General features: G+C 38.5%; 3 protein-coding genes and 1 long non-coding RNA gene across 6 annotated transcripts; 2 read left to right on the top strand and 2 right to left on the bottom strand.

Annotated features, from left to right (window-relative positions):
• Nucleotides 1-261: 261 nt before the first annotated feature.
• LOC116926258 lies at nucleotides 262-2,156 on the top strand. Its single transcript, XR_004395941.2, has 2 exons — nucleotides 262-1,073; nucleotides 1,137-2,156. It is a non-coding gene; the product is annotated as an uncharacterized LOC116926258 (long non-coding RNA).
• On the bottom strand, nucleotides 1,986-6,273 carry LOC116926236 (advillin). Its single transcript, XM_032933062.2, has 14 exons — nucleotides 6,167-6,273; nucleotides 5,616-5,744; nucleotides 5,430-5,543; nucleotides 4,995-5,194; nucleotides 4,709-4,934; nucleotides 4,502-4,636; nucleotides 4,256-4,436; nucleotides 3,980-4,189; nucleotides 3,651-3,901; nucleotides 3,306-3,578; nucleotides 3,074-3,236; nucleotides 2,870-3,003; nucleotides 2,543-2,806; nucleotides 1,986-2,476 (listed from the first exon to the last, which is right to left on the bottom strand). The coding sequence occupies exons 2-14, from the start codon at nucleotides 5,700-5,702 to the stop codon at nucleotides 2,189-2,191; spliced, it is 2,526 nt and encodes an 841-aa protein (XP_032788953.2). The 5' UTR covers nucleotides 5,703-5,744; nucleotides 6,167-6,273; the 3' UTR covers nucleotides 1,986-2,188.
• Nucleotides 6,274-7,346: 1,073 nt separating this feature from the next.
• Nucleotides 7,347-10,097, bottom strand: LOC116926240 (phosphatidylinositol 4-kinase type 2-alpha). Of its 3 annotated transcripts, none has more exons than XM_032933069.2 (8): nucleotides 9,606-10,097; nucleotides 9,393-9,473; nucleotides 9,211-9,329; nucleotides 8,805-9,137; nucleotides 8,529-8,747; nucleotides 8,239-8,472; nucleotides 8,028-8,167; nucleotides 7,347-7,965 (listed from the first exon to the last, which is right to left on the bottom strand). In XM_032933069.2, exons 1-8 carry the CDS (start codon nucleotides 9,859-9,861, stop codon nucleotides 7,866-7,868), a joined length of 1,482 nt encoding a protein of 493 aa, XP_032788960.2. In that variant the 5' UTR covers nucleotides 9,862-10,097; the 3' UTR covers nucleotides 7,347-7,865. The 3 variants fall into 3 exon arrangements, with proteins under 3 accessions (XP_032788960.2, XP_032788961.2, XP_045032094.1); XM_032933070.2 differs by having other exon boundaries at nucleotides 8,239-8,469; nucleotides 9,606-10,096; XM_045176159.1 differs by having other exon boundaries at nucleotides 9,393-9,541; nucleotides 9,606-9,748.
• A 270-nt stretch (nucleotides 10,098-10,367) lies between these two features.
• Nucleotides 10,368-11,991, top strand: LOC116926253 (ER lumen protein-retaining receptor). The gene is given in 6 exon segments (XM_045176163.1): nucleotides 10,368-10,593; nucleotides 10,667-10,767; nucleotides 10,826-10,937; nucleotides 10,985-11,124; nucleotides 11,181-11,364; nucleotides 11,439-11,991. Coding segments are annotated over 6 exon segments (663 nt in total). The 5' UTR covers nucleotides 10,368-10,502; the 3' UTR covers nucleotides 11,474-11,991.
• The last annotated feature ends 217 nt before the right edge of the window (nucleotides 11,992-12,208 follow it).

Here is a 12,208-nt window from a genome sequence, read left to right as displayed (position 1 = left end):
TTTTTTCATTTTAAAAGTAGCCTCCATCATGTGACAAACAGTCATCAATCACCACAATGACAAGACAAAAATCTTGAACTTCCTTTTACTTCTTACGTGTGAGCTAGCAATTCATCAACACAAGAGTGACACTAAAGATCTTTTATTTACAGTGGCAACAAAACATCTGTGGCATTGCATTCTGTCACAAACAGGGTCCTGTGGCCATCACAGCACATCGAGCACAGTTCTGAGACCTAAAGGTAAAATTAAAATAGTAATCCTGTTAATGATCAGTTGTAACATTACCTTATGATACAACTAGAAAATTTAGGTTGGAAAAGAATATTAAGAGCTGTTTTCTTTATGGAGTGCCATTGGTATAAAAATTGGATGCATTTGACTAAACGAGATAAAAAACGTGCTGGCAAAGCAAGCCATGCTTCTACTTCGAAAAATTTTGAATAAGTATGTTACAATGTTTATTATGAATTAGTCAGTGCCATAGTACCTTCAATTAAGTATGAGTTTACTTTAAAGTTGTAAAGCACAAAATGGAAAACTTACGCTAAATTCCAGGTAAAACCACACGACATCAGGAGTGTAATTTTAACAAGAACTTAATGACGCGGGTATTCTCGGTGGACGCTAAACCAGAAATGAAACAGGTTTTGTCATGTCTTGAAAATATGCAGCAGTGGCTCCATCTACTTTGAAACCCAACTTAAAATCCTCTCACTTCTCCATAAAAGAAGTAAGTCCGACTGTTTTGTAAATTGTATTGTTTTTTTGTAATTGTTGTTGAATTTTAAATCCAAATCATTTAAATTTTTTACACAAAACGTTTTATTGAAAAAAAAAAAGCTATTTTCCTGTCAGAATTCCGCTAGATGGTGATGCCAGTGACAGTACTTTTCAAAACAATGGGCCAAATTGAGTTAGTCATACAGTTCGTCTGCTTCAGAAATAGTTAATTTGCTTCAGGAGTGAGGTTCATGAAAGCACGTAAATTTTCTGTTTTTAAAAGAAAATTGTTTTTTATCATTTGTAATTTTAAATGGCTGTAAAGAAGCGAATCAAAAGTTACAATTCGGGTAAAAGAACAAGGGACAAGTGAAGTGTTTGACCATTATGATCTTCTGATTGTATTGTATTAGGAATGGGTGCTGTGCTGCTTATGATCTTCTGATTCATAATTATAAAGGCCCTCTTTTATTGTCTAATGTTTAACAGTGTTGGTAGTGAAACAAAACTTAGCAACGCAGTTTTGAAGAGGATCACGAAAATGTGAATCTTTTTTCTGACAGACCAACAAATAAGAAGTTATTTGGCATTTTAAAACCGGAAGTAAAACCGGTAGTTGAAATTCCAGAAATCTAAAAAATGAACTTTGTTCTCCTCTAAATCGTTAACAAGATTTTGATAGTTGTAAAAGTAAACGGTTGTTAATTGAAAGTTACGCGGTGTTTTAAAAGTTCTAGAAGTACAATTTCAGTTCTGACAAATAAATAGACTTGAATCGAAAAATCATACATTTAACACGATTAAACCCGTGACTTACTTGATTTATAGTGAAAACCTGCAACCGCAAAATCGCGAATTTGGGTCAAATTTCAAAATCAAAAAAAAAAAAAAAATGTTGCACGAAGGCTACCTATCGGAATGAGTAATACAGTTGAAAAAAGGTTACAGATGGGAAAAAGTAGATGTCGTCTTTAACCCTCCAACAGTCTAGATTGAGTCTAATTCACTCCGCATTCCCTAATCGTTGAAACGATTGTCACGAAAAAACCGGCAGTCGTACGTATTATTGTGTCGTCTACGCGTGTCACGTGACTGCTTAAAAGAACGAACGCTTAAAAAAACGTTTCAGTCACTTTTGCTGACGCGCTCGAAACGACATCTAGCGGCAAAAATAGGGTCGATTGAAGATTGATTTACATAAGGAACACTTTCGAAAGAATATCCCTACCAGGAAATTCCACATTTGACTAAAAACTCCATGCGATGAGGAACTTCAATATATTTCTGCATGTGATGAACATTCACAATTGCGGGAAACATAATGTGGTTAAAGCAGGCTAATCTCCAAGACCCGCTAACAAAATCTCGAACTTCATAAACTGATTATAATAGACATAGAATCAATGGGAAAACGTTAGGTAAAACCATCGAAATTCTCAATTTCGCTTCCCTTTAACTGGTGAAATTAGAAGAGGCCCACATCTTTTTTCAACTGATTACGCTTCCATGCAGGTAGCGCCTCAAAAGCGGCCCGTTCCATCTTGAACGCACGGGTGAACTCAGCATCGTGAAGCGACAGCTCTTTCTGAACAGGATCCACGTCGGCGGGGAGCTTCTCGGGATTCTTTTCTTGCAACACAACTAATGGATAGCGGTTTTTCTCGCCACTGGAACCATTAACTGATAAAGTGATGGTCATGTTAGGATTATCTTTCTTCAAATGTTCCTTCAGTTTTTCGAAATCCATGCGGTTCTAGATAAGGAGTTGAACATTTTTATGTCATATTTGGCATATTTAAACTAAAATCTATTGTGTTACCTCCCAGCTATTAGGATCCCATGCACCAAAGAAGCCCGTGAAAGTAGGAGGTTCGCATCCTTGGTGAACCTTAAGAATCGGAGTATCCAAATCACGTCCCTTAGGATCAGTGCGCAAGTACTGGACGATCCCCTTTTCTACCAAAGCTACTTCTTGTTTGTTGGAATTGACACCCACCCAAATGAAAACTGAATGCCAAGCATCGAGTACCATGACGTCCTCTTCGACTAAATCCGTTTGATTGAAGTCCAAAATTTCCTCAACCTATCAAAGAAATGTTTAAAAATTTAGATTTACTTAAACGAAATAAATGTTTTCCATTGTTACTTTCATGTTTCCAGTGGCATTAGAGCACTGGAAGAGACGAGGTTCATGTTCGTGAATCTCTTCGGCAGTACGCATATCTGTTATATAAGGCCCCTTGCCTCCAAGGACCTCCCAAAATTCGGCTTTTTCCTTACCTTTAAGAAAAACCCACAAGACAACTGTACATCAAGCAAAGTTAAAAGTATATGCTTTTAACGGTATTACCTTCGGCCATAATCTGCGTATCAGCTTTTCCATCAGCAGCAATCTTCTTGGCCATTTCTCTTTCATCTCCCGTGGATCCTTTGCCGCACCAAATGTAAACAACTTTTGGCGACATCAAAATGAAGACATCATTCGAATTTAGCGAAGATGCTTTCAGTGGAACCTGAGTAGAGTACATTTCTAAATGTTGGAAGTAAAAAATAAAACTAAATAAACGATCATTATACAGTACCTGAACAGCTTTCGTGTTATGAGCGGCATTCCCGCGTACTTGGAGCATATAAGTATCTCCAAGAACTTCATCTTTCTCGCCTTCCTGGGACTCGAAACCGGAGGCTCGTCCACCGGAATAGATAACCAGCTTACCGCCAAACATGGCTAAGAAATGCTCCGGCTCCTTGCCTTGGATAAGACGGATTTGAACAGCTCGCCCGCCGAGTTTTTTATCCAAGTCAACTGCCATAACGGCAGCAATGCCTTTTTCGTCTTGACCCGAAGTGGAACCCTATAATCAAACACATTTGAACAAACTGTTGCCGTGCTAGTTTTGCATGCAAAGAAAAAAAAATTAACTTACCAGCCAATAATAGATGATGTTCTTTTCTGTACCACCGGCTGTGTAGGCATAATTAATGACGTAGCAATCGCCAGCGTAAAACTTGCCATGCTCGGTGTGAGGAACTGGAGAGAGCTCCTTATTGATAATGCGATAGACCTCTTTTTTACCACTGCCATCGTCGACCATACCGGCTTTAGCGGCAACTTTTGGATTCTCGTGAAGTGTCGAGGCATCAAATTTCGTCTGAACAACTTTGGCGATTTTGCCAACTGGGCACACAATTCACGTCAATTTCTGTTTTCTTTAAAATTAAAGCCGTACGCACGGATCGTAAAATATGTTCTTACCTGATGCTTGTCTTCCAAAGCCAACCGTTTGGTTGAGTACTTTCCAATCGCGAAACAAGGACCTGAATTCTGCAGGTTCACCTCCGTCGAGGATTCGTGTCACGTTGGTGTTTGGTGGGTATTCCTTCTTTTTGGCGAAACTCTGCCCGTTCCTCATTGCCTCTGCCCGCTCTTGTGGAGTGGCTTTCTTGCCGACCCACACAAAAATGCCTGTTCAGAAATTCCAAAGAGTTTTTTCAATACTTTATTACTTACAAAAACAACCAACTTAATTACCATTTGCTCCATTGTCAACAATGAAACTATCATTGGACGACAAGTCTGCCTGGAAAAGTGGTCCTTTCTTGACTTCAGTAACCTTCAATGTGCCATCCTCGTCGGTGCAGCGGTACAATTTGATCTCTGCAGTCGTTTTGCTCTCAAACGACTCATCATTCTCTGCCTCGATAGCTTTCAGCTACGACATTTCGATAACTTAGGACCCCATTAATTTTTACTGAATTATGCTTTCACTATCAATACCTTCTTGTGCTGAATGGCAAGCAAGCCTTCAAATGCTCCTCTCTCTGCATCTGGCAATCCAAGTTCTTGACCATCTTCTACTATAACTAAGGTACTGTAGGATTCACCGTGATCGCCCTTCAGTGTTTGCGCCAGCTTTTTTTTTTGTTTTAACAAAAGAGCTTCATTAGCACCTTTTGAAATCAGGTAGCGAAATAATATTCAAACCTTGGCAGCGTGCATCTTCTCTCTGCTGTTTGCAGAACGTCCAACCCATACAAAGATGTATTTTTTGCAATCCAAGACGAAGACATCACCTTCGTTCATTAGGGACCAAGAGACTTCCGCGAGTTGACGTACTACCGGATTACGTTTACCTTTGACCGAGTAAAGGGCTGGGTGAAATTCATCCGTCACATGTTTGAAGCCGGATGCAGCTCCCCCAGGTAGAATTCTGAACACATAATGGGTATCATTAAGCAGAGTTCATGCGATAACACGTGTTAGATTATACCTTATACCGTCCTTAAAGTAAGTCATAAAACGCGCAGACTCACTGCCTTCGACCTCACGTTGTTGAACAGGCGAGCCGCCCAAAAAATCATCCAGCTCGACAGCTTTAATGGCGACTACGCCAGCTTCATCTTGGGTAGTCTCCGTTCCGAGCCAAAAATGAATATAGCGCTCTAGCTTGTTCGATGACCCTTTGATTTGCTTGTTCGTGAAAAAAATCATTTAGTTAGTTTTCTGTTATCTCTTGGCTCCACAATAAATATCGCAACAAGTCGTTGACTAATAGTATTATCTCACGATCTTATCTATCACATCAGTCTGTACCATATGTAGTCTAATAAAGGCACTTTATCTAAACTAAAATGATTTGGTGGAAATGTCAAGTTTGCTAAATCGCTTCTAATACAAACAAAATTTCGACAGTTAAAAGTGATACCTGAAGAAGAGTTCCACACGGTTGACCAGACTCGAAAGCGCTGTATATCAGGTATGAGTCACCGGCATGGAATTTGCCATACGATTCCTTAGGCAACAATACCAGCTTCAAATCCTGGATAAAGAGATGCAAAAGAAGAAATGTACCAGCTTAAAGAAATGGAATCATGGATGAAAAATGCCATACTTCCACACGCCAGATGATGAATGCCGGACTATCCTTGGGCACTGTATTAAAAGCCGGATCAACGACGTTGGGCTGTTTGGTGGTCATGTTGCTACACTTTTTTCCAATTGGGAATATCAAAGCGTTGATCTTAATAGTAAAAAAGATTGAAAAAAGATGGATGAATGACTATCGTGCAGAACAAACGGTTGAGCATATGACATGTCAGACTGATGAACTGATAAGAACAGACATTCCATATCTTAGTTCGACACTCGTTTTCCATGTCCCAATATTTGAAAATAGCCTTATAAGGAAGTTTCAGTTTTCCTAACAATTGAAATACAGTTTTGAATGAATAAATTCCTTGACAAAATAATAAATCCTAAAAAAAGGAAAACATAGGTTGCAACCAATCGTTTTGTAAAAATTTCAAAACTACGGGTAAAAACGAGAAAAGGAATGTATCTAGAACAAATTTACACTCGAGAGTGTCGTACCTAACAGCAGGTAACTATTTGCTGTGCCGCTTTACATTAGCAACGAGATTTAATTTAATTTAATTTAATTACCTGGATGAAATTGAATTGGTGTCCAATTCGCGAAGAAGATGCCGAGCAGGGTACTGCAATCGCCGTATCACGGAACCGAATGCAGCTTATGGTCCCAATCAGGCCCGCTTAGGGTATGAAAATGGTTTGGTTTTTTATCATTACAATATGAAACACTAGACCTCGATAGCCATCAATACTGCTCTTACCTTATCACACGCGATGTCATGACAACAGCGATGAAAAGGGCAAGTCAGGTGTTTTGTGGCACGAACGCTTGCAACAGAACTTCTCCACCAGACAAATGTCCCTTTCATCATTATCCAACGAATTTCACCGTTTCTCGCCTCACGCATATCTCGGGATCAAAAGTCGATTGAAGAATCATGCGACCTAATCATAATGGAAACAGTTCACCAACATCCAAACAATTCCTACTGCCTGCGAGACGATTCAACTTGCAGAAGAGCTTATACTTATAAATTATAAAAGTAATAAATGGGCAAAATGAAAAAGAAAGTGAAACTGTTCTGTTATGATAGAAAATTTTAAGGGTTTAAGATACTCGTCGGCTTAGGGAGATTCGTTATCATACGGGCTCGTTGAGTCAAAAGGTTATAGATTAGAGTCTTTTTTGTTTTCATTGTGTAAAAGTATGATAATAAAAAGGGCATGGAATTTACCACACTAGCTACGGAAATGAGAGATACCTTTCGTTGAATTTCTGCAGCTCTGTTGAAAATTTTAATTTTCGTGAAATAAATTCCTTAGTAATCCTTGTGTAATAGAGGAAAAGTTTTTGCATATTAGAAAATTGTGACGTACGTGACTCGAAATCGATTGGACGTTACCTGAGTGCGCTTCCGAACAATCCGATTTAGAATTATCAAAAAAATTTGATACAAGAATAGTTTTTCTTTTAAGGCAGGTAAACGCAGGTACTTATCGATTCAAATGCATGAGACAAGGATGATCCTTCAGACAGCAAAACACTTTGTGCTTGATTACGTGACAGGATAACATAAACTACGGTCAATATCATGAAAACATTCTTACCTCTGAGCATAAAACACTCGATGACAACAATTTTAAAAACAAGAGAACGTCCTATAAAAAATACTGGTTATTTTAATTTATGGTCACTGAAAGCGGAACTAAAACTGTAAATGGTTTTTCGAATTTGCTGTTTGATCTTACAATATTGATTGAGGAATGGTGTATGTATTCGTAAGATGTAAGCATGTTGTCTGTGTACAATAGTCATTATATATGCTAGACAAGAGGAGGGAGAAAAGAAAGAATAAGGTGGCCTACCTATTCTGATTTAGGAAGAGCCGAACACGAGCTACCCGCTGGCAAAACAAGGAAAGAATGTAACCGACATACCATGCTCTTTTGGAAATCCACCGACAGGCGCGAATAAAAAAATAGTGATTATGATCGCGATTGAAACAGCTCGGCAGTCATCCAAGAGGAAAAATATACTGTACCATTTTCTCATGACTTAGGTTCGGCGTACGAGGCAATTAACAAATGCGTAAGCATGATTGAATTATCGACAATTGAATCAAGGTAAATAAATCGTGTGTATACTGATGGATGCGCGACTTCCAGGAAACAGCATCATCCCCGTCTTTCAACAACATGAATTTTCTATTCGTGTTTTCATAAAATGAAATGACGGGGGAGTTCAGTTACCACATGGAAGGGAATTGGTTTTCTACCACCAAGAAAATACCGGGCCTTTATACTGAAAACGCTGAGTAAAAGTATCGCTGAAGTTCCGAAATGCAGCGGTAGTTCCAACATGACCCTTAGATCTGTCATCAGATAGCATTTTAATCTACAATCACTTATTTCGACTTGGTTTCCTACGGCTTACCTTTCCACGATGACTGGAGGCATCTGGACTAGCTGAACTGGAGACTTGCCATCTTTCAAAGCTTGGCTCAGGTTTAGTAACTGTCCTCGCATTACGCCCATTTGGCGTTCAAACATATGACGATCAAACCCCTTGTCCTCCTATCACGGTAATACAAAAAGTAAAATTATGCAGGAGTTTTTGCATAAGAGGCATTTTTATAAATACCGACCTTGAAAATCGCGTAGAGTTCATCACACAAATCCTGGACGACATTCATGTCGGAAATCAAGGGTAATATTAACTCCTTTATCTCGGTCGAAAATGGTGTTTTAGCGTACGGCAGCCAGGCCCAATGGAAAGGGTACGCTCTCCATGAATCTGGATGCTTAAATGGGAACGCCAAACCATTATCAATGGCGGCAATCTTCACTTCCGGCAACTTCACAATAGACCAGTCATCCTGCTGAAACCAACAATTTAATGTCACATCTAATTTGGTAATTATTAAACAGACCAAACCTCCTCATTAGTGGTTTTGACTTCAGGTTTCTCATACTTTATTAACCAGTTGTCGTTGCCCCGATCGGTATTGCGAATAATGAAATCAAGAATAACTAACTTCTCAAACTGAAATTGAAAGCTTTTTTTTATCGTTTCAGGAAGTGGGTCGGACTCCCAACGCCGTAGCCAGTAGTCCGCATCTTTATATCCTTCAACAAAGAGCTGAAAGGAGCCCACCTAACGCAATAGAACAGTTTTACAGGAGCTATTTTATAGGAAAACATAATGAATTACTTTAGGTGGTAATCCGATGCGATGAAACCGCCTCCCAACGCTAGGGAAATGATCGGAGACTAGTTTTTTTACATGTGATTTTTCTCGATCTATTCTAGAATAATTGAAGGTTTCACTGACGAGCATGACAACTTTGGTCCTTGGCACGACATTGAGTCCCAGTTTTTGGTCAACAATGGAGGCTCCTGCTTCTGACAGATAGCCCTGATTGGGTACCAAACACGATCGCCCAAATAAACAGGGGCAGCACAAACTATGAAGCCATTTGGTCCATTTTGGGTTCAAACGGCCATAAGGTTCTTCATCTTTTGGCTTGAACACACCAATAATTTTCTAACAAGAACATTATAAGAATTATGTAGGCAGAGAGCTTCAACTCTAATAATAAAACTTCTGACAAACTTACTTCTTCAGCATCTTTTACAAAGTAACTGCCAGAAGATCCTTGATATATCCGCTCTGGGTAGATCCCATGTTCAATTGCAAGCTCAGCTGCCCTGATAATATCATTGAACTGAGGATCATCTAGTAAACACAGGAAGGTCAGAATTCTGACAAGATAAATTCACAAAATATATGTAAGTTTACCAGGAAAATAATTAAATGTCATATCGATGTCCATTCTACTGTTCAACAATGGTTGATATTCCTGAACACCTCTAGTTGAATCTAGAGCCAAAAAATTAGGTCACACAAAACAGAAGGTTTTAACATCTGATGTAACACTCCCAAAACTTCTGTTTCCTCAACAAAAACAATTAAATTCTGTAAACATTCAGATATTTGAATGGTTATAATCACTTTGTATGGTGCTGTATCCAACGTCAGGCAGCAAAGCTGAATCATCTGAAGTTGAGGATGTGGTTCTGGTTTTGTTGGTTGCTGCAGTGGATTGATAGCTTTTTACAACTGCGCCGTTAGAATGATTGCGATTATTCTGATGTAACGGCTGTTCTTCGGTCGAGCTGTTTTCTACAAGGGTAGTCGAAATTGCTTCTACAGAAACCAATTCAACGTCGACTAGAAGCTCAGTCCGAGTGTTGTTCACTGAAGACATGTAGAAGCACTCAATTTCGAATCAAACAGTCAAACAATAGTTTAATTTTTCTCGTCTTAAGTCACCAAGTTTCACTATAGACTCAAAATATTTCCTATAATGAGTCCAATTTGATCTGCTAATCTTGGAACATAAAGCAAACAAGCAGATCGCGATAAGACCAAAGCGACGTACAGATTACCAGAACCACTATATGGATTCCATATGATCAGTGTCACAAGTTTTACTGTTCGGCCGCTAGTTGGTTAATTGTTACAGTCTTGCAGACAGAATTCTTACCCATCCCCCAATTCTTGTCTGTTTTTCTCGATAATAGTACTAAACAGCATCCTTATTGTTCCAAACAAAAAAAATCCTTTGTTTAAGATTAACTGAATTTTATATTCATTTTTAGTTTAAATAGCGAATTACATTTTACTAAAATTCCTTATAATAAATATTATGCGTTTTCAGATTTATTTTGAATCGCAGTTAAACTGTTTCTTAGATGAGAAGTCCACGTCATCGTGCATAGCTTCTGCATCGAGCATAGCGGCCATATTAACCGGTTGACAGCTCGGTACCTCTGTCGTTCCTTTCAACATTTGTCGTATAAAACCGACTTCCAAAACTTGGATAATTAGAATATAATCTAGATCACAATGAACATCTTCCGACTGTTGGGAGATATTTCTCACCTCCTAGCTATTGTCATTCTTCTGTTGAAGATATGGAAGACCCGCTCGTGTGCAGGTACTTGAGGAAAAACACTGTAAACAGAAATTCGCGCGTTTCTTAAATCATCCCTATATGCCTTTGTTTTTAGGTATTTCTGGTAAGTCTCAATTTTTGTTTGCCTTGGTCTACACAACCCGGTACTTGGATTTGTTGACAAACTATGTCTCCCTGTACAACTCTTTCATGAAGGTATGTTCAATTTTTATCATATATCTTCACAGAAATTTCATACAATTTCACTGATTAGGTGGTATTCATCGCTACATCCTATGGCACCCTTTATTTAATGTATGTTAAATTTAGAGCTACTTATGACCGAAACCATGACACATTCAGGTAAAGATTTTTATAACATGCATGTTAGAATGTTGAAATTCTGCAGTATTAAAATTATTTATGTTCTTAGAGTGGAACTTGTTGCTGATTCCTGTTGCTGCTTTAGCTCTTCTTTTTAACCATGAGTTTTCTGTCATGGAAGTGCTATGGGCTTTCTCCATCTACCTAGAAGCAGTTGCTATCTTGCCTCAGCTTTTCATGGTTTCTAAGGTAACTAGACCCAACTTATGGTTATTGGAAGACATATTCTAACACTGAATTCAAAGACGGGTGAGGCTGAATCTATCACATCACACTACTTGTTTGCTTTGGGTTCATACCGTGCCCTCTACATCTTAAACTGGATCTACCGTTACTATGGAGAGAGCTTCCAAGACTGGATTGCTGTTATAGCTGGCATCGTTCAAACTATTTTGTACTGCGACTTCTTCTACCTCTACATAACCAAAGGTAACCAATCTGCAAAAAGAAAAGTCACCATTATTACTTGGAAACTGGTTACTATAAAACACATGTTTATTTAGTTCTCAAAGGAAAGAAACTGCAACTCCCAGCATAAACAAAACAAATATATTATCTTCGTTATCACCGAGAATTTGCTGGCAAACTGTCACGCCACAAAAAATTTATGGAGATGAGAAGAAAGAAAGTGTGTATGTGTGTGTTACATGCAGATTGGCCTTTTAAAAATTTCCTTTCCGCGTTCATTTTAATGTTTCTTGATTATTTTTTTTTTCCTGTTTATCCTGCAACAAAGGAAAATCTTGAGCCATTGAATTTTCGCAAGGCTAACAACGGATGTGAAATTCAGCTCATGATACAGGGGGTTAATTAAATTTGTTTTCAATAAAAGAATTTCTGCTAAACAAATGACCATTATGTTCCATCTTTAACCCTCGGCCACTCCGTGTCAACAGTGCGTAATTAGGCGATGCAAAATCCGGTCATTGAAACTGTTGATTTATCCTTCTAATTGTAGTGCATGTTTTTCTTGAATTTGACATTCTTCGGGCTCTGTGATTGCCATATGTCATACAGTCGTTAGGCAAAACTATGTAGTACACGATGAATCGACTACCGCTTATAAATTTTTCATCTTGATCTTGTCCCCTCCTAATTTCTATTACGCATAAAGTCATACCAACAAATTACTGACCAATATTCTGTTGAATGCCTATCAGTTTTTGACATTAAGCATAACAGCATGATTCACTAATGACTTAGAGCCGATAAATAAATGTTTGCCTTTTTGCTAGAATGTCGATAGTTAGGCTCCCTGTGAACCCACAAAAGT

This window comes from Daphnia magna, linkage group LG7 (genome assembly GCF_020631705.1).
Source record: "Daphnia magna isolate NIES linkage group LG7, ASM2063170v1.1, whole genome shotgun sequence".
NCBI classification, from domain to species: domain Eukaryota; kingdom Metazoa; phylum Arthropoda; class Branchiopoda; order Diplostraca; family Daphniidae; genus Daphnia; species Daphnia magna.
This window is presented reverse-complemented; position numbering and strand designations above follow the sequence as displayed.

Bases quoted from the DNA above. Each gene is read 5' to 3' on its own strand.
- LOC116926236 (XM_032933062.2), bottom strand. From the start codon at position 5,702: ATGACCACCAAACAGCCCAACGTCGTTGATCCGGCTTTTAATACAGTG. The intron at 5,544-5,615 runs GTATGGCATTTT...CTCTTTATCCAG, and splicing joins TCATCATCTGGCGTGTGGAA to GATTTGAAGCTGGTATTGTT. The intron at 2,807-2,869 runs GTAACAATGGAA...TTTCTTTGATAG, and splicing joins ATGCCACTGGAAACATGAAA to GTTGAGGAAATTTTGGACTT.
- LOC116926240 (XM_032933069.2), bottom strand. From the start codon at position 9,861: ATGTCTTCAGTGAACAACACTCGGACTGAGCTTCTAGTCGACGTTGAA. The intron at 9,138-9,210 runs GTAAGTTTGTCA...TGTTCTTGTTAG, and splicing joins TTGTAAAAGATGCTGAAGAA to AAAATTATTGGTGTGTTCAA. The intron at 8,473-8,528 runs GTTTGGTCTGTT...TGTTGGTTTCAG, and splicing joins TCAAAACCACTAATGAGGAG to CAGGATGACTGGTCTATTGT.